Here is a 19,077-nt window from a genome sequence, read left to right on the forward strand (position 1 = left end):
TCCTTATCTCTACATTGGAGAGATAAGGATTTGAAGCCTGAACTGCCAGGTGGATAAGGAACTGGTTGAATGGTCATAGTCAGAGGGCTGTTTTTAATTGCTCTGCTTTCAAGTGGAGGCCAATCACAAGTTTTGTCCCTAAGGGTTCCATTCTGGGACTGGCTTTCTTCAACATCTTTATCAACAGTATAGACAGCGGGACTGAGTGCATCTCAGCAAGTTTGTAGATGACACTAAACTGAACAGTTCAATTGACGTGATAGAAGGAAGGGATACCATTCAGAAGGACCTGGACAGGCTTGAAAAGTGGGCCCATGATAACCTAATGAGGTTCAAAAAGCCCAAGTGCAAGGTGTTGTTTGGGTTGGGGTAATTCCAGATACGTGTGTAATATAAGAACTCATTAAGAACAGCCCTGTGAAGAAGGATTTGGGGGTTCTGATGGACAAAAAGCTGAATATTAGCCAACAGTGTGTGCTTGCAGCCCACAAGGCCAACTATATCTCAGGCTGCATCAAAAAAGGGTGGCTAGCAGAGTGAGGGAGGTGATTCTCCCCCTCTACTCTGACCTCACAGTACCCACATGGAGTACTGTGTCTAGGCCTAGGGCCTCCAGCAAAGGAAGAATACAGAGCTGTTCAAGCAGGTCCAGAGGATGAAAATGAAGATGATCAAAGGGCAGGAGCATCTCTCCTCTGAGGACAGATTGAGGGAGTTGGTCTTGTTTAGTTTGGAGAAGGCTCTAAAGACCTCATTATGGCTTTCTAGTACTTGAAGGGAGCTTACAAGCAGGAAGGGGACCGACTTTTTACGCAGTCTGATAGGGATAGGACAAGTAGGAACAGTTTAAAACTAAAAGAGCAGAGATTTAGATTAGATGTTAGAAAGAAATTCTTTACTCAGAGAGTGACACAGAATCAAAACAAGTTGCCCAGAGAAGCTGTGGATGCCTCATCCCTGGAAGTTTTCCAGGCCAGGTTGGATGGACCCCAGGCAACCTGATGTAGTGAGTGGTAACCCTGCCAACAGCACAGCAGGGGGGTCAGAAGTCAATGATATTTAAGGTCCCTTCCAACTTTAGCCATTCTATGAATCTAACTAATTTTCCCAGAATTAATTGTTACTCACAACTCCTATTGGCTTGTATAACCCTCCTTTTGTAACTGATCTAAGGACAGAAACTTGTAGTGAGGGGCTAGAAAAGACAGCATGAGCAACAGTAGGATCTTCGGAGTAACTGTTCTCTGTCCTGGGTTCCCCTTAAATCTGAGATGAGATCAAGTATGAGATGAGAATTTTGCTCCAGGTCAGTGTGCCAGACTATGTTCAGTGTCTTTAAATACATGGCAGTTTTTCCCCATTTAGGCAGACAGTTCTGCTGGCACCTCTAACTGTTAAATCTGGAAAACTGTCAAACGCCTCTCCCTGTACTTTAAAAAAGAACTGTCTTTGTAATCTTGAAAACACATATTTTGGTAATGAGAACATTATTCACGACCCTGCGAGAATTTGTGCCTTTAACATTCAAGAGACAAAAAGAGATAGGCAAAGAGAAAATGAAAAAAACAGTGTAATCTTTCCCCATGAAAGCACACAACAGACTTGGTTAATTGCATTTTGCCTGATTTCCAAGGTTATTTTGAAACAAAAAGGACAAGGTGATAATTCACATCTGTTTTGTTACGAACATAATGAAAATTAAACATGTATTAGCTTACACGTTGTGAAAGAGCAGACACAGGAGACATAAGCACTGATGATTCATAATAACACTCTCCGTTCCAAAACTAAAGCTCTAATCTGATTTATGAAATGCTGCATTGCTGCCTAGTGGTGAAATGTAAAAGCACCTGCTGCTTTGCAGTCAGTAAAGACTGTCCCTCAAGCTGAAAATTATATCAACCATATCACAGTTTATGTAGTTTACATATTTGCACTACACACAATTTTCATTCCATAAAGCATGACCAAGCTTGCCATAGATCCATTCTATTGGAAAGCTGTAATATTCAGTACAGATTCTGTAATTCTTACATAGTTTGGCTTTGCCAAGTTATCTTTAGGAGCATAGATGTCCCAGTAGCCTGCTCTTCTCTTTCTCATGCACACACCAGCTATACTTGAGCAAGGGTGGGTATAGTAGCAATTTTATGTCATACTAAGAGCAAAGACTGCATAAAACCAGTCTCAGTGCTGACTTCATCATAGGAAAGTAGTTGGGATAGACTTCTGTTCTTCTAAAGAAATTGTAATGTTATTCAAACCTATATTTTTCCTCATTTATTTCTACTACCTTGCACTGAATCCCTTTTGACACAAACCCTTCACTGCTCCTGCTTATCCCAAGCCCAGTCTCTTCTGAACCCTGTCACCCTTAAGCAGTTCAAGTCCTTCTGGACTTGTGTCTCCAATACCCCCAGAACTCTCTTCCCTTAATCCTGCTAGTTGCCATATTCTTCCTGACAAAGATACCAGCATAACATACTATATGTTTGTATCTCTTTACCTGCTAATCTTTCTGTCACTTCCTCCTGCTGTTGCTGTTGTTTGTCAGGTATTCCTACTGAGACTACACTTTACCCTATACAGTCTTTTAGGCTGGCATCCAGCACCTCCTTTGCATTCAACATGGTGACTATTTCTGACCTTCTGACCTTTTACTAAAGCTCAACTCACACTCTATGCCTTCAATGCAAGATTCTTAGAATAACTATCAGCCTTTGCTTTGAGCAACTCAGTTTGAGTTCTTTATGTCCTTTGCAGAATTTTACACATGCTGTAGTAATCAGAATGTTTATGGATGAAAGGATTGCGCACAGCCTTGCTGAAAAGTACCTGGGAGTATTGCTGAATGCCAACCTGGACATGCGCCAGCAATGTGCTCTCACAGCCCAGAGAGCCAACCGTATCCTGGGCTGCATCAAAATTAGAGTGACCAGCAGGTTGAGGGAGGTGATCCTGCCCGCCTGCTCTGCGCTCGTGAGGCCTCACCTGGAGTACTGCATCCAGATCTGGAGTCCTCAGTACAGGAGAGAAATACCTGTTGGAGTGTCTCCAGAGGAGGGCCACAGAAATGATCTCTGGAATGGAGCACATCTCCTGCAGGACAGGCTGAGAGAGCTGGGGCTGTTCGGTATACAGAGAAGGGTCTGAGGAGACCAGATAGCAGCTTTTCAGTATCTAAAGGAGGGCTATAAGAAAGCAGGAGACAAACTCGTTAGCAAGGCTTGTGGTGACAGGACAAGGGAAAATGGTTTCAAAATAATGGAGGGAGATTTAGATTGGATATAAGGAAGAAGTTTTTTACAATGAAGGGCTGTGAGACAATGGAACAGGCTGCCCAGAATGTGATGATTGCCCCACCCCTGGAGACTTTCAAGGCCAGGCTGGGCCAGGCTGTGAGTAACCTGATCTTGCTGATCTCTCCTGTTCATTGCAGGGGAAGTTGGACTAGATGACCTTTAAAGGTCCCTTCCAACTCAATTCTATGGTTCTGTGATTCCATGATTCTATGATATTTATTATTATTTATTTAGTATTTATTAGTTAGAGTTAGCATTATAAAGAAGGATAGCGTAGACAACCTCACAGCCCTTCATATACTGGGGGCCCTGATCTGTGCAGTATTAGATAAAGACAAGGCCACACAGGTGGACTTGTCATAGGGGAGCCGCCCTCAGACTGCTCTGCTACTGTAATCTGGCAGAGGTAATCCTGCTGCTGATGGACATGGCAGTACACCATAGCCAGAGGACCACACAGCACAGGCCTGCACCAGTGCAGGTCAACTGCCACATGAATCACCAGTTCCTCCACTTATAGTAGTTACCTGGTCAGAACTGCTACACAAAGATAGAGAAAAGCTTTAGATTTTAAATTCACATTATTTTTTTGCAGTCATTTTTATTTTCTTTTTTATTTTTATATTTTAAATACAGATAGTGTGTTGTAGTAAAGCCTAATATTAAAAGTGCATTGTCCTTCGATATCATCTTTAGCTGAGGGCAAAGCTACCATTTCTTGTTTAACCTGGCAGGTGGTTCAGCACCACGCAGTTGTTCACTCATTCCTTTCCTTTCCAGAGGGATGGAGGAAGAGTACTGAAAAAAAAAAACCAAAAAAAAAAACAGGGAAGTACTTGTGGGTTGAGAGAAAACTATATACTAAGATAGAGAAAATGAAAACAATAATAATTTTGACAAATATGTGTATATATATGAATGTATATAACAAAAGGTGCACAAGCAATTGACCCCAAACTGATGCCCAGCTAAGCTACTTGGGTGGCAGGAGAGAGCGAGATGCACTCCCACGCCCTACAAAATTCCTTCTGTTTGATGTCATATGGTATGGGATATTCCTTTGGCCAGCTTATGTCAGCTGTCCTAATTCTGTTCCCTCCCAGTTCCTTGAGACTTTTGCTAGCAATGTCCTTGACTCTATACAACGCCGCTTCTCAGGAAGCTAGAAACATCAGTGTGTTACGAACATTGTTTTTCTTTTAGAACCAAAACATAGCATCATACCAGACACTCTAAGAAAATAATTCCATCTCAGCTGAAACTAAGATTCTTCCATATCCAAGATTAGGGGTGAAAGTATTGCCTTGAGAATGTTCTTTAACTTGATAAAGCTTGATTATGTAGCATTTTTTTGTTTTGAAAACATCTTCCTCACCTTCTTTGGCTTTACCATTTCTCCCACAACCGAGTCTTTCAGACAAGGAAGGCAATAATGATCTATCACATGGATTGTGGTATAATTACCTGCAGACTGCCTCCTATGGTCAGGCGTAGTAATCTGATTTAAAATCCAGCAAAGAAGGCTCCTTATTGTGATCTATTGAGTGTCAGCATTAGGCATAAAGAAACGTGAGCTGCGTTACCAGAGGGTTAGACATCTGGAGTTTTATATGCTTACTTTCAGAAGAAAAGCTTGGTAGCCCTTTCTTAAAAATGTGCTGAGCTTAGGATTCTGTTATGATATTTTGCTACTCATGATCAACACATTTTCAAAGGGTATAAAAAGTGTTAAAATCTTTGCAAGATCAAGGGTCACATTTGTTGAAATTTATGAGCCTGTTCCTACAGAAGTCAAAATAAGTTAACAGGACTCTAAGGAAAATCTGACTTCTTTTAAAGGGCAGTGATCAATGAAAGTATTGTAATTTTAAAGTTCGGGCAAACTTACTGATCAGTTCAGATTTCTCCTTAAAAAATCAACAAAATGTTTTGCTGTGCTGCCAGAGCTCATTTGAGATAGCACTTAGCGAGCTGGATGTGTTAAAATGCTACCCAAGTTCTCAGAAGTAACTTCACTGGGAAAATTTACCTCTATGATAAACAATATATCCTAGCAGAACAGAATCATTTTTTATTTAAATGTGAAACATTAATTAGCAAAAAAATATAAAAAATTAATAACACAAGAAAATACACAGAACCGTTAATGAATGTAAATGATAACCTGATCTGTATTGTCTACTAGCTGGTGAAAACATTTTAAACTCCATATTAAATTGAGCTTGCGGAAGTGCCTTCTGCATATTCCTGTCTTCATCTATCATGTTTTATAAAACATCTGCTTTTATGAATGTAAATGTCTCAGTAGATGGCATAAGTGAATACATATCAGGGTTTCTGTTCTGTAAAGGACTGTGTGAGTTTGCTGTGTACTGCAGATGATACCTAGTTTGCTGCTGTTTGTCAAGATCAAAATTGTGCACAGCAGAGCCAGGGGATCTTGCTGTGTAGTATCTCCCTTGAGACTCAATAGGAATGAAAAAATGGTAGGTAGTTTTCAAGGTCAAATGCATGGTTTTGTACTTGGGTCATGGCAATCCCAAACATGAGTACAGACTGGGAGAAGAACTCATTAAGAACAGCCCTCTGGAGAAGGTCTTCAGGGTTCTGGTATGCTGAAAGCTGGGTATGAGCCAGCAATGTGTGCTTGCAGTACAGAAGGCCAACAGTATCCTGGGCTGCCTCAAAAGAGGGGTGGCCAGCAGAGTGAGGTAGGTGATTGTCCCCCTTTGCTCTGCCCTCGTGAAGCCCTGTCTGGACTACTGCATCCAGGTCTGGAGCCCCCAACACAAGGAAGATGTGGAGCTGCTGAAGCAGGCTCAGAAGAGGGCTGGAGTATCTCTCCTACAAAGACAGACTGAGAGATATGGGCTTGTTCAGCCTGGAGAAGAGAAGGCTCTGAGGAGACCTCGCTGTGGTCTTCCCGTACTTAAAGGGAGCTTAAAATTAGAAGGGAGACTGATGTTTTACAGTCTGATAGTGATAGCACAAGTGGGAACAATTTTAAACTAAAAGAGCAGAGATTTAGATTAGATGTTAGGGGGCATTTTTTTCACTGGTGAGGCACTGGAATATGCTGCCCAGAGAAGCTGTGGATGCCCCATCCCTGGAGGCATTGATAGCAGGTTGGATGGGGCCCTGGACAGCCTGATAGTGAGTGGCAACTCTGCCCATGGCAGGGAGGTTGGTACTAGATAATATTAAAGCCATTATATGATTCTATGATAATAAATAGACATTAAATCTCTGTACAAAGCTCAGTTATCTGTCAGGATACGGGTTGTCAACAACAGTCTCTGCTTCACAGTGGTACTTCAGATACCAAAGTTGGAAAATGGCTGCATGCTAATTCAAAGCAAGATTGACCTAAGCAGAAGTCTTCCACGTAACTAAACACATCCTGATGCTACAGAGCAACTCTTTACTTGAGATCACAAGCAGTTTTCCTTTCTCAGGGAAGAAGTTTTATGGTACATCTGCTATCTGATGTGGCTAATACATGATTACTTATGTTACAAGTAATTAAAGCTAGCTTTAGTTTACAGCAACAACAGCTGCAAACTGTCCATAGGCACATGTCATCTAAATATGAAAAGGCAAGAGAGAAGAGGAACTTTTGTTTCTTTTCCAGTCTTTTCTTCAGTGGGTACAGAGGGAGAGAAATAGATTCAGAGAGTTCATGCACTCCACCAACTCAAATCATGAAGTCAGTTAAGAAGATGAAACTAAGGCAGGAAGTAATTAAAATTATAATTCCTAGTGTAACAGGTTGGAAGTGTTTGTGGATGCCTGTTGCAAGTCACTAGATAATCTTACTGAAGTATTGAGAAAGGGTAAAGAATTGATACTTCCAAAAACTAGAAATTGGTACAAATTAGAAGAATTCAGATTTCCAAAAGACTCTTTTTTAGATTTTCACTGTTACTAATATTTAAAGTAGAATAATGACAGTATTCTCCATCACTGTAACCTGACAAGTTACAACATAATAAGATAGGAGGTATTACTTTCAGAGTAGCCTTCGTATTTAATGTTAAGCAATAATGAAAAGTGTAAAGAAAAGAGTTTAGGCATGGTATATTGTATATGCCTGAGGAATTTATTGAGTGTAGATGTCACGTGACTACTTCTACCGAACAGAAGTGTGGAGGAATCACTTACATCCTCATCCAGAAATTTGGCAGCAGATGATGACAGTAACAATTCCAGCACGTAGAAAGAAATATACTTCATCTTTAGAAAAGTTTGTGACTGCCAGGGATAGATCTACAAAATGCTTGTTACACTGCTGCAGGACTGTTATCACATTGGTTGTGAGAATACAGGTGCAAATACTAAAAATGTAGGTTGCTTCAAACTTTTTCTTTCAGAAGGTTGTGGAATTACTACTATGACATTATGGATGTGCTTAGAATGATAGAATCAAATAATCACTGAGGTTGAAACAAACCTCTGAAGACTCTCTAGTCAACGCTTCCTGCTCAAAGCAGCTAGATCTACTCAGATATCTTGGTGTAATACTTGCATTTTCCTTGTTTCACCTTCTCATCCTCTGGAACATGTTGTGATCAGTGCAGTGAAGGTTGCCCCCAACTTTCACATCCCCTGTCACTTCTTCCTTATTTGTAGTATGAGGCCTAGCATACTCTCATCAGATCCTCAGTAGTATCTACTAGCAGGTTATTGTTAATGCACCCGGGAAGTCTGCTAGACTACTTGTGTCCTGCTGTGTTGTCCTTGTAGGTTTCTAAATTCATGTTGTGCAATGTTCAGAGGGAAAATTTGGTGGGATGGGAGGGATGGTAGACTGTGCTTTTTGGAATGTCTCTTAATGGAGAAATATTCCTGTAAGTATGGAATCTTTTTCTGCAAAGGGAATCTTTATTAATTTCTCTTTGTATTTTGCACTACTGCATGTGAAAATCAGAGTACTCTTTCTTCTTGTGACCATTCACTATACTTGTTATTACCCTCCGTGCTTCTTGTGTATGACACCTTGTAGGCCACATATATACCTGTATGCGGTACCCCTTAATAGATAGTTCCCATGTCCTAACTCTTTGGGGTTCTTTCTTTTTCTTTACAGTCACATACACACTTATGCACACAATCATTCATGATTATTAAAGTAGGTGGTTCACTGTGAATGTTTATATTAAATACAGAAAGTCATTAAGATTGTCCTAAATAATGTAACAAACAATTGATGAATTTCAATCAACTGGTTAATAGCTCTGTTAGCTTTAACACACACTGTAATCAAATTGCTAAATATTTTCCACTTTGACCTCTCATCTGTTCTGAGGAAAAAAGGACAGTAACTATTTAATGCCTATGCTATAATTGATAACCTATACTATGTGGCTGGAAAGAAAGGTTATCATTTAAACAGACTTCTATAATCAAAGGAGGACAGTTCATTGAGTAAAAGTGCATATTAAAAAGTCATGGTTCTATAAACAAACAGTCATATTTTAAAAAATAATATATATATAGGAATATATATATTTATATATTTATGTATAAATATAAATATACTTTATATATTTATAACTTCCATATATATATATATATATGGAAGTTCTAGATGAACAGCCAACAGCAGTCAAACACGTGATTATAGTAGAAAAACTGAAAAAAGGGCTTGTATGGAAAAAAAACAAGTCTGTTGATTAGCTTGAAACACAGTAATGAAACATTTCTCCAGCAAGATCAGATGGGAGAAAAATAGGAAGAATATTCAGTGCAATATAGATGCATATTTAATTAATTGTATTTAGCTACAAGAACTACATGGTTGTTTTTTTTGTCCAATAGAGGGCAGAGTGATAATGACGTAACAGCGGGAGCTGATAAAAAGTATTGAAAAACATTTTGCAGAAAAGAATGCTGAGCCTGATTCTCCGTGTAAGTATTACAGCTCCCACTGACTGCAGCCTTCCTTTTGGGTTTACAGCATCACTGTAAAAAAGAGATTTCTGCATGGATCTGGAGAAAAAACACTCTGAAAAATAAACAGAAAATAATAAAATAGATCAGAACACAACACATAGTTGGAATGGATCTTCAAAGGTTGTCAAGTTGAACTGCCTGACCATTTAAAAGGTAGTCAAAAGTTAAAATATATTAGTAAGGGCATTATACAAATGACACTGACAGGCAACTGGCATCAGCACCTCTCTGGGAAGCCTGCAATAGTTCTTGACCACTCTCACAGTAAAGAAATATTTCTGAATATCCAATCTGAACTTTCTGCAGTGCAGCTTTGTGCCATTCTGATGTGTCTTGTCATTAGTGACCAGGGAGAAGAGACCAGCACCTCATTCTGTACTTCTCTTCTGGAAGTTTGAGATACCAATGAGTTGCCCCTGAGCCTGCTCTTCTCCTGACTAGACAACCCTAGTGTACTTGGCCACATAGGACATGCCTTCATAGAATCATAGAATCACTAAGTTGGAAAAGATCTACAAGATCATCTAGTCCAATAATCAGCCCATCACCACTAGGCTCACTAAACCATGTCCTTCAGTGCAACATCTACGTTTTTCTTGAAAACCTCCAGTGACAGTGACTCTACCACTTCCCTGGGCAGACTGTTCCAATGCTTGACTAGTGTTTCCAAGAATAAATTTTCCCTAATATCCCAAACCTCTCCTGGTGCAACTTAAGACCATTACCTCTTGTGCTATTGCTAGCTAACTGGGTGAAGAGGTCTACTCTCACCTTTCTACAGCTTTTGTTCAGGTAATTGTAGAGTACAACAAGGTCTCCTGTGAGCCTCCTCTTCTCTAGACTAAACAATACAAGTTCTCTCATCCATACCTCATAAGTTTCATGTTCTAGACCCCTCACCAACTTCGTTGCCCTTCTTTGGACATGGTCCAGGGTGTCAGCGTCTTTCCTGTAGTGAGAGGCCCAAAACTAAACACAGTACTCAAAGTGTGGCCTCACCAGTGTCAAGGACAAGGAGACGATCACCTCCCTAGTCCATCTGGCTACACTATTTCTGATACAAACCTTCTTGGACACCTGGGCACACTGTTGGATCATGATTAGCCTGCTGTCAAATAAAACCCTCAGGTCATTTTCCTCCACACTGCTTTCCAGCCACTCTGCCCCAAGCCTGTAGTGAGGCCTGGGATTGCTGTGACCAAAGTGTAGCATCTGGTACTTGCTCTTCCTGAAGCTCATACAATTGGCCTCAGTCCATCAATCCAGACTATTCAGATCCCTCTGTGGGACATTCCTACCCCCAGGCAGATCAACACTCAAGCACTCCCTGCAGCCAGAGACCTGGACAGCTGTATGTTTGTGTAGGTGATTGGTCTGAGTAGCCATGTTGTTTTTAGCAATGCCTTTTGGCTGAGTGTAGACCATTGCTAGGTCTAGTTCTACTGAAAAGGTGAGGGCCACTGGTTGAGCTGGCCTCTCAAGTGGGGAGAGGAAACTGCATCCTCCCTTCTTGCCCTCCCACATGAACTTCCATGCAAACTGCCAGGTCGTGATTTACTGGCATGCAATGCCCTGCTTATCTATCCTGTTTGCCGTGCTTCCAGTTATTTGCGCCCCCAGGGACTGCCTTTGTATATGTGGGGAGCTTCTGCCCTTACTACTGACTTAGCTCACATCATGTTAGAGTCACCTCTCATCAGGGGCTCCGCACTTTCTGCTCAGGAAAGGGACGGAGGTGGAGCACCCCCTCTCTCCCTGTGCTTGTTCTCATGGTATTTTGCTATGGTTTTGCCATGGTTATAACTCTCTGCTAAAGGTCTCTTATCACAAGCCTCCACTCCGAAGTTAATCTGCTTGAGGTCTTCGATAAAATGGCTTGCTATAAATAGCTTGACCTGCTACATAATGGGATTGCTTGTTCCCTGTCTTTTTAAACGTGGTACTTGAAAAGAAACCAGTTCTCATGGATCCCTAAACCCTCTAGAGCTGATTCCTAGTGAACACTGCTAACTAGCTCCCTTAGTCGCTTAAAGTTTGTTCTCTTAAGCTGTAGACTGGCAAATCTGCTGAACTTTTTTCACTTCTTTTCACTTCTTCACTTCTTTCACTTCTCATTACACCAAAAAATTTTGAATTATTTCATGGTCACTGTGGCAAAAACTGCCACCTACCATCACATCTCCTCAAGGTCTTCTCTATTCTCAAACAGAGCTAGGAGATCACCTTTTCTAGTTGGCTCACTATGTACTTATCACGGGAAAATGTCTTCAGTGTGCTTTAGGAATTCTTCAGACTTGATTGTAACAGCAGTTTGATATTCCTGGTTTATGTCTGGGAAATTGAAATCTCCTAAAAAGACCAGGGCAACATATGTATCCAAATTGCTTGCAATTCATCCACGCTCCTGCTTTGGGAGTGTGGTTGATAGTAGACACTCACAATGACTAAAGTTTCTCTTCAGTCCATGGAGCAGCCCACAAAGGAGCAGACCCCATGCTAGAGCTTCAGCCTGTGCAGAGAAGTCTATGGTGAAGCCGTAGTTTGGGGGGATCTGCTTATGCAGGATGGGCCCTGTGGTACAGACCCAAGTTGGAGCAGTACTTGAAGAGCTGTGGCATGTGGGAAGTCCATGTATGATCAATTCAGGAAGGACATCCCATGGGAAGGACCCCATACTGGAGCAGGGGAAGAAAGTGAGAAGGAAGGAGCAGAAAAGATGAAACTGTATGAACTGACCTTAACTCCCATTCCCAGTTCTCCTATTCCTCTCAAGGGGAGGGATATAGAAGTGGGAGGATGGGAAGGAGTTATTTTCAGTTCTCACTGTTCTAGTCTGTCATCAATAGGCAATAATTTACTCTCATTTCTTTTATGATTAGTCTGTTTTGCATGTGGCAATAATTGATCTGTGATCTCTGTCTTTATCTCACCATGTGAGCATTTTTCAACACATTTTCACCCCTTGCCCTTTAGAGGAGTTGGAGTGAGAGACAACATGTTAAAGCTAAGCTACCTACCAGTGTTGAACCACCATAAACACAACTCTTAATATTCTTTTCACCTAAAGATGAAAAGGAAAAAGATGTCTGAGGAAAAATAGCTTCTAGATAAGGAGCTAGTTTTTCTGTTTCTAAATATTGCTTTGATACTTGCTAAAAATCATTTATGTATGGAGAACTTCAGACTTCATCCAGTCATTGGAAGCAAGTGAATGTTGAAGCTAATGCCCAGAGAAGAGAAGAGATTATAATTGATTTCATCTTTGGGACAGGGTAAACTTTTTTTTATATCTTTGCAGTGACACTAGGACAATGAAAAACACTGCAACACATAGCCTAGTCTGGTACTCCATATTAGTTATGAATAACAGAAGTATAGTTTAGCTGAAAAACCTCTCTCTATCTCCCTCTCTCATCAGAACCATCTTGCAAGGTTTCAGAACACAGTGCAATCTGTACATATTTTACCTGACTTTTACTGGGTATTTTAAGCAAAGTCTTTCAGCTCACTTTGTTGGCGGGGTTCGGATAGACTACCATACCTTTTCCATTACTATTCCATTTGGATTTTTTCAGCCTATATAACTATTGCAGTCACAGTAGCTGAATAAGTTTAAAAAAGGAAAGATGCTGTATCAATCCACACTGCAAAAATATATACATTGTGAAAGACTTAGGAATGTTTAAAAATCATGGAACAAAAAGTCATTTTATAACCAACTTTTATATTATTCCCTATTATCATTTTTTAATGTTTTGTACAGTTTCGTTTCAAATTGTCAGCCTGAGGATAGGTCGTTGTCTCCCTTGAGGGATTAGACTGCAGGCAAAGAGGTGGCATTGTCAGTAAAATTTTCATAATTTCAAATAATTTTGTCCTTTTCTCTATTTATTTTCATCCCATTAAGTCCTCTGTATCAGAGGATTCCCTACGTAAGTAGATAATAGGCATCCACCCTGTTATATACTTGAAACCTCCAACCTCATGATATGATAGTAGCACCTTAGTACCTTAATGAGAAGATATGGTGAAAGTTGTGAGGTTAATTGTTCAATTTCTCATTCTGGATGGCCAATTATCATGCCTGAGTTGATTAGCTAGTACAAAAACATACTGCTTGGAACAGTGGGGCAGAGGGAGATGTAGAGATACTACAGTTATTGGAAGTAGACACAGGTCCTATGGAAATGAACTTTAGGTATTTCAGTTTGCCAGGATGTCCTGAGCTGAAATTAAAATACTGCCTTAGAACACAGATTCTAGGAAACCAAGTGTTACCTATTCTGAACCATGTACACCCCATTAGTTTACATACAGACAGAAAAATTCAGCTCATACCACGACTGTAGTGTATGCAGATAATTTCAGCATAAAGTGCATCAGAATCTGGGGACAGGCAGGCAGAAGTAGAAGCCGGCTCCATGTGCCTCAACATTACTCACCTCAGGTGAACTGGGAGCTTGTTTTCAGTTTCTGTAAGTACTTCTACAGAAAAAGATCTAGGGACTAACTCTCATCTGTACTTGTAAACAGGCGGTCTGCTTTTAGCTCCTGGCCTCTTTAACATAGGTAACATAGGTGGTATCAGCCTACCATAGGTGACATCAGCTTGCCCCATGTTGTGTTGATACTGAAGTGACCATTGAGTAAGCTGATTTTGCTTAATGCCACGTCATCCACTATCTTTATCAATTTTCATAATACAGAGATGTTGTCACAAGAAAAAGCCTTAGGAACACCAGTAGTGGTAGCCATGGTGAACGACAGGCCAAGTAGGTACCAAAAAGTACCTAAACACCACAGATTACTTGGAAGATGTTCTTTACACATGCCATGGTAGACAAACGGAACTGTGAGGCATGAATCACAAATTCAACTTGTTCTTAGTAATGTTTCAAGACTGTTTGCCTCATCTGTAGTTTTTTAAATGTTTTTCATGCTGCTGTTTTTGTGTGATGTACTTCATATGAGAAATGTGGTAAACTTGTGTTTGAGGTAGAGAAAGAAAGGAATTGCACGATTCCAAATACATTCCTTCTTTTATCTATGGTTTGAAGTTATTCAAGAAAGAAGAAGAATTTAGAAAGAAGCTAGGGTGCATGTGAACTTGAAAGTGATTTAAAAACCTGAATTTCATGCAGTTAGAGTAATTTTTTTCATGTCTGCTGAGAAAGTCAACAATTACCTAGCTACTGGAGTTTACAGCACGAGTCATTATAGTTTTATAGGGTGTAGCTACATTAAGACATACCCTAAGAACTTTGTTTGCTTTTGCATAGCATAAATGTTCTAAAAACAGTGAAAATATACACTCACCTAAAGAACAGAGACTTTTAGGTAGAATGAGATAATTAAAAATATAAGGTTAGGGGAGACTGCAAAGACACTTCTGTCCAAAGAAAAAAAGGGAAAGGCTTTAGATTTCAGTGGAACTCTGAATAGATTCAAATGTGAATCACTCATTGGGATTGAAAATGGCACCTTTTTCTGCTTGTTTTTTACCTCTTAGTTGGATGCTAGTTTGTATGGGTTTTTTTTTTTTTCTGTTATACTGTTAAAGTATACCTGCCCAAAACTTTAGTTAAAATTGGATGTTGTCATCGTTACTGCATTGCCAGGAAGGAATTTGATCTCTGGGCTTGTTTGCCAGAGATATTTAATTCTGTATGTTTGCTGAAGCAGAAATTCTCTCATTTCAAAACATAATTTTGACTGCTGAAGGGTTTTGTTATGTATACAGTGAAACAAAGAGATAAATTTGAGGGAAAAAAGGACTTAAAATCTGAAATCTGTTCTGGAAGCTGGGCTAATTGCAAGGGTTACAACAAGCCCACTGCAATTTTTATCCTGGCCCACTGAAACTATGCTGTTCACTTTGTAGAGATTTCTTGTTCTCTGTTCTCATCTAATTTGAGAAAATCTTTGCTGAATACATACTGTAAGCACTTGCATAAGATTTATTTGCAGTTTATAGCCAGCTAAAGTAAAATATCTTCTGTAGGAAGTACTTGTTACCTCCCAGTTTCACCAAATGTTTATGTGGACCTTTTTTTAGCATGTGAGTAATCTCAGTCAAATAACAAAAGTTCTCCCATAGCTAGACATGTTTAAGCACTAATTGAACTGGGGCATAAAGCATTAGCAGCATGTCAGTGGTACTTTAACACTGCTTTACGGTTTCTAAGATCTTCATGAAATGATTAAAATTAAATGGGCTGTGAACATAAAGAATAAATAACATGTTTTTTTTTCTCGTACTTTACAGAACGAGGCTCAAAAGAACATCTTGATCTCACAGAGTTAATAGGAGTTCCACTCCCTCCTTCTGTCTACTTTGTCACTGGCTACGGAGGTTTTCCAGCGTATAGCTTTGGTACAGATGCCAACATTGGTCGATTGACAAGTGCTATAATACCATTGCCTTTCTATAGAGATTTTGCAATTGTAGTTACAGTGAAACCAAACAGTGATCGTGGAGGAGTGCTATTTGCAATAACAGATGCCTTCCAGAAAACTATTTACTTGGGAATTAGACTTTCACCAGTTGATGAGAGCACCCAGAGAATAATTATGTATTATACTGAACCTGGCTCTAGTATCTCCCGAGAAGCGGCTTCATTTAAAGTGCCAGTGATGACTAATAGGTGGAATAGATTTACAGTGACTGTTCAGGGAAATAACATTGCTTTGTTCATGGACTGTGAAGAGTATCAGAGAGTTCAGTTTCAGAGGTCGGATCGAGCCTTGGTATTTGAATCTGGCTCTGGGATATTTGTTGGTAATGCAGGAGCCACAGGACTGGAAAAGTTCACAGTAAGTACCTTGCAATAAATTCACATCTGATCCAGATATGGAGCCCAATGCTCAGTTTTTGTACTAGGAATATCAAAGTAAATATATAACTTACATTTGTATAGTCTTTTATCTGAAAGGCAGATTTCAGTGTATACATTTATTTAATTTCTGAGAATAATACCTTTGTAAAAATTCAATATTTTAAATTCTTATTGGCTAGGTATGTTTATTTCACACAATATCAGGAAGAGAGAAAGATATATGTAAAATAAAGCTGCTTCTACAACTTATATACTACTTGAACCTCTTCAGTTGTTCTAGAAAAATGGAATGGGCCTTAACCACTATTGCAAAACCTGAATGTAAGCATCTTTCAGCTGTATTCAGAATGGAATTCTCAGCCATTGAGCTTCCAAGGTTATTGAGCAGGTCACCAACTCATTGTCAAACTGTAATGGAAATGTCACACATTTTATGTCTTGCTTTTGTACTTCTTCTGTACTTCAAAAATTGTGTGGTAGTTTGTGAGATTTATACCTCTTCCCAAAGATTAGTAGAGCAGCACAAGGCTTTAAAAAGTATTTGCTTTAGGAAAACAAGATAGTCTTTCCAAAGCTAAAGTGTATTGACAGGTTGTGAGCTCCAGTAGGTAAGCAACAAAAATAATGTGTCTGTATAATTTATCTGTCTAGTCTTACACCTAGGAATTACAGGGATATATTGATTAGTAGCAAATAAGTGGTAGGAAGGGATATGTAGGATAACTGCCTGCTCATGCTACCCTACCTAGACAGTTAGAATGACTGGACTACTGGGACTTCCTGATAACGAAGTAGGAATAAGAAACGTTCAAGAAAATCAGTTGATTTAGGTACCCTACCTGGACAACTTATGTCTGATAATCAGTTTCTGAGATTATCACCAATAAATCTGTAAATATTGTGGAAGGAATGCGTAGTGGATTACACCCTAGGGCATTTCCCATTGAAACAGGCTCTTTTGTATGCTATACGGAGCACACAAATTTCAGCCGTTTGCCTGATTGCTTCATTGCTTTGAGTTGTGACGTATGCTTTAGTTCACACTGTGCCCTTGTGTTTTTATTTCTTCATGCATCATATGTCAGAATTGTTTCTGAACAGAAAAATTAAGTTGTTGATTAGCTGCTCAGGCAAGAACATTTTGCTCCAAATAGAAACAATTCATAGCAGATTGGACAAATGTCTCTGTATGTCACTTGCTATTTTGTTCTGGCTCACAGGAATTCATCTGTCCAAAGCCCTGGTTGCTGAACACAAAAGGGCATAACTATAATCAGATTTTATGGAACAAAAAGGAAATTCTCACCCTTGTCCCTGCAAAAAAAAAAAGTGCAAAAAAGATATGATCCAAATCATGCTGAATTAGTGATGATAACAGATTCTGCAAACCAGCTTTAACAGAGAAAGCAGCAGCAGGGACAAGACCTAGAGAGGGTCTATGGTACCTCATACCCATCCTCTGTACAGTGACAGACTTGACCATTACTTTCCTAGTTGGAATATATGGGTGATTTGGCCATTATTTAATTTTAGGAGAAACGAGGTGATTCAAATCACTGAGTTGTTATCTCAGATTGTCTGCAAATTCAGGAAGTACCAACATAATGAGTTTCATGGCCTTTGATGGTTAGAGGACAGCTAAAGAACCTCAATGTTTGTTTCTTTTTCCTTTCTGAAATATTCTGAAATCCAGCAGAAATGTTGCCTTCAAAATATTCCCTTGTTTATAATTCCCCGAAGCTTCTAGGAAAGGGAGAGAAGACAGCAGCAGTTGAAATAGGGAGCCAGAAAGTAGGACATGGCAGTGCAAACAAATGGCAGCTGCTCTTACACTGGAATTCCCTTTCTTGTCTCTTTGTTTGTTTGTTTTTTAATTTTGTGGTATTAAACAACAGCAAACCCTACTACGATTCTTATCTCAACAATTGTTGCAATTTTCCTCACTAAGACTCAGGCTTTCTCTATCTCTGAGTGAGCAGATCTACTATGCGTCTGTGACCACAGACAGCACACAACACAATCGAAATGTTGCTGCATAGTGTAAATATGCTAGTTCCTTGAAGTCACCAGATAAATACATTTTTTAGGAGTAATGTGGAGACAAAGGCTAAATCTGGCAGCTTCTTCAAACTGTTGCCTACAGAAAATGCAAGAGTAGGAAGGCAAAATATGTAGTGAACGGAACACGAAGACACAGATCATGCGTGATGGATGTCCATACTTGTCTTTTTACCCTATGTGTCTATCATGCCTAACTCCGTAAAACCTCATAACAAGGGAATGTCCTCCACATTTCTTGGAATCTTTGTAATTGAAAAGACAAGATTTAAATTATTAAAATGAATATTTCTGCTTCTTCAGCATGTCAGAGTAAGAAATGTAAATTGCAACTCAGAAACGTTCGTTAATCAAAAATCCCACCTCCTTTCTTTCTGATTTGAAGTTTAAAGCTGGTTTCTCCCCACATCTCTTCAACACTTACCTGTATCCCCTCACAATCCTTCGGCTCCTTTCTATGGATTTTCACTTGCAATTTTTGCAGTAGCAATGTACTTTTTAACTAGGAAAAACAGCAGACAGCACTTCAAAAACTCTTAGTCAGAATCTAGAACTCTTTCAGATGGAAGACAAAGTGTGTAAACAGTGTAACAGTTCTCTTGACCTAAAACTGGTAGCCTGGCAGCTTCGAAGTTTGCTACAAGACCAGAACATGAAAACATATTTACACTTGCAAATCAAGTTTATTTGAAATAAATAAATAAATAAATTCATGCCTCAGATAATTTTCCAAGCAAGTAGAGGGTTTTATCATCTGTTTTCAATTTGTTTTTCATTTTTGTGCATACTCGATGAAATATTACTTCCTAGAACTGCTTTTCTTGTTTCATGTAGGGCTCAATTCAACATCTGACAATCAGAGCTGACCCAAGAGCTACTGAAGATCATTGTGAAGATGATGAACCAGATGTGAGTATTCTTACAAACAC

At 39.5% G+C, this 19,077-nt stretch overlaps 1 protein-coding gene across 5 annotated transcripts in view; it reads left to right on the forward strand.

Moving 5' to 3' along the window:
* COL15A1 (collagen type XV alpha 1 chain) overlaps window positions 1-19,077 on the forward strand; it is a 106,266-nt gene that overhangs the window by 16,256 nt on the left and 70,933 nt on the right. For 4 of the 5 annotated variants that reach the window (XM_004935077.5, XM_004935079.5, XM_004935078.5 and 1 more), the window contains 2 exons: window positions 15,520-16,067; window positions 18,983-19,057. In XM_004935077.5, coding sequence (XP_004935134.1) covers window positions 15,520-16,067; window positions 18,983-19,057 — 623 coding nt within the window. Of the gene's footprint in view, window positions 1-9,119; window positions 9,210-15,519; window positions 16,068-18,982; window positions 19,058-19,077 lie in introns of all 5 variants that reach the window. The other variant, XM_025147616.2, reaches the window with a different exon arrangement.

Source organism: Gallus gallus, chromosome 2, assembly GCF_016699485.2.
Source record: "Gallus gallus isolate bGalGal1 chromosome 2, bGalGal1.mat.broiler.GRCg7b, whole genome shotgun sequence".
In the NCBI taxonomy this organism is placed as follows: Eukaryota; Metazoa; Chordata; class Aves; order Galliformes; family Phasianidae; genus Gallus; species Gallus gallus.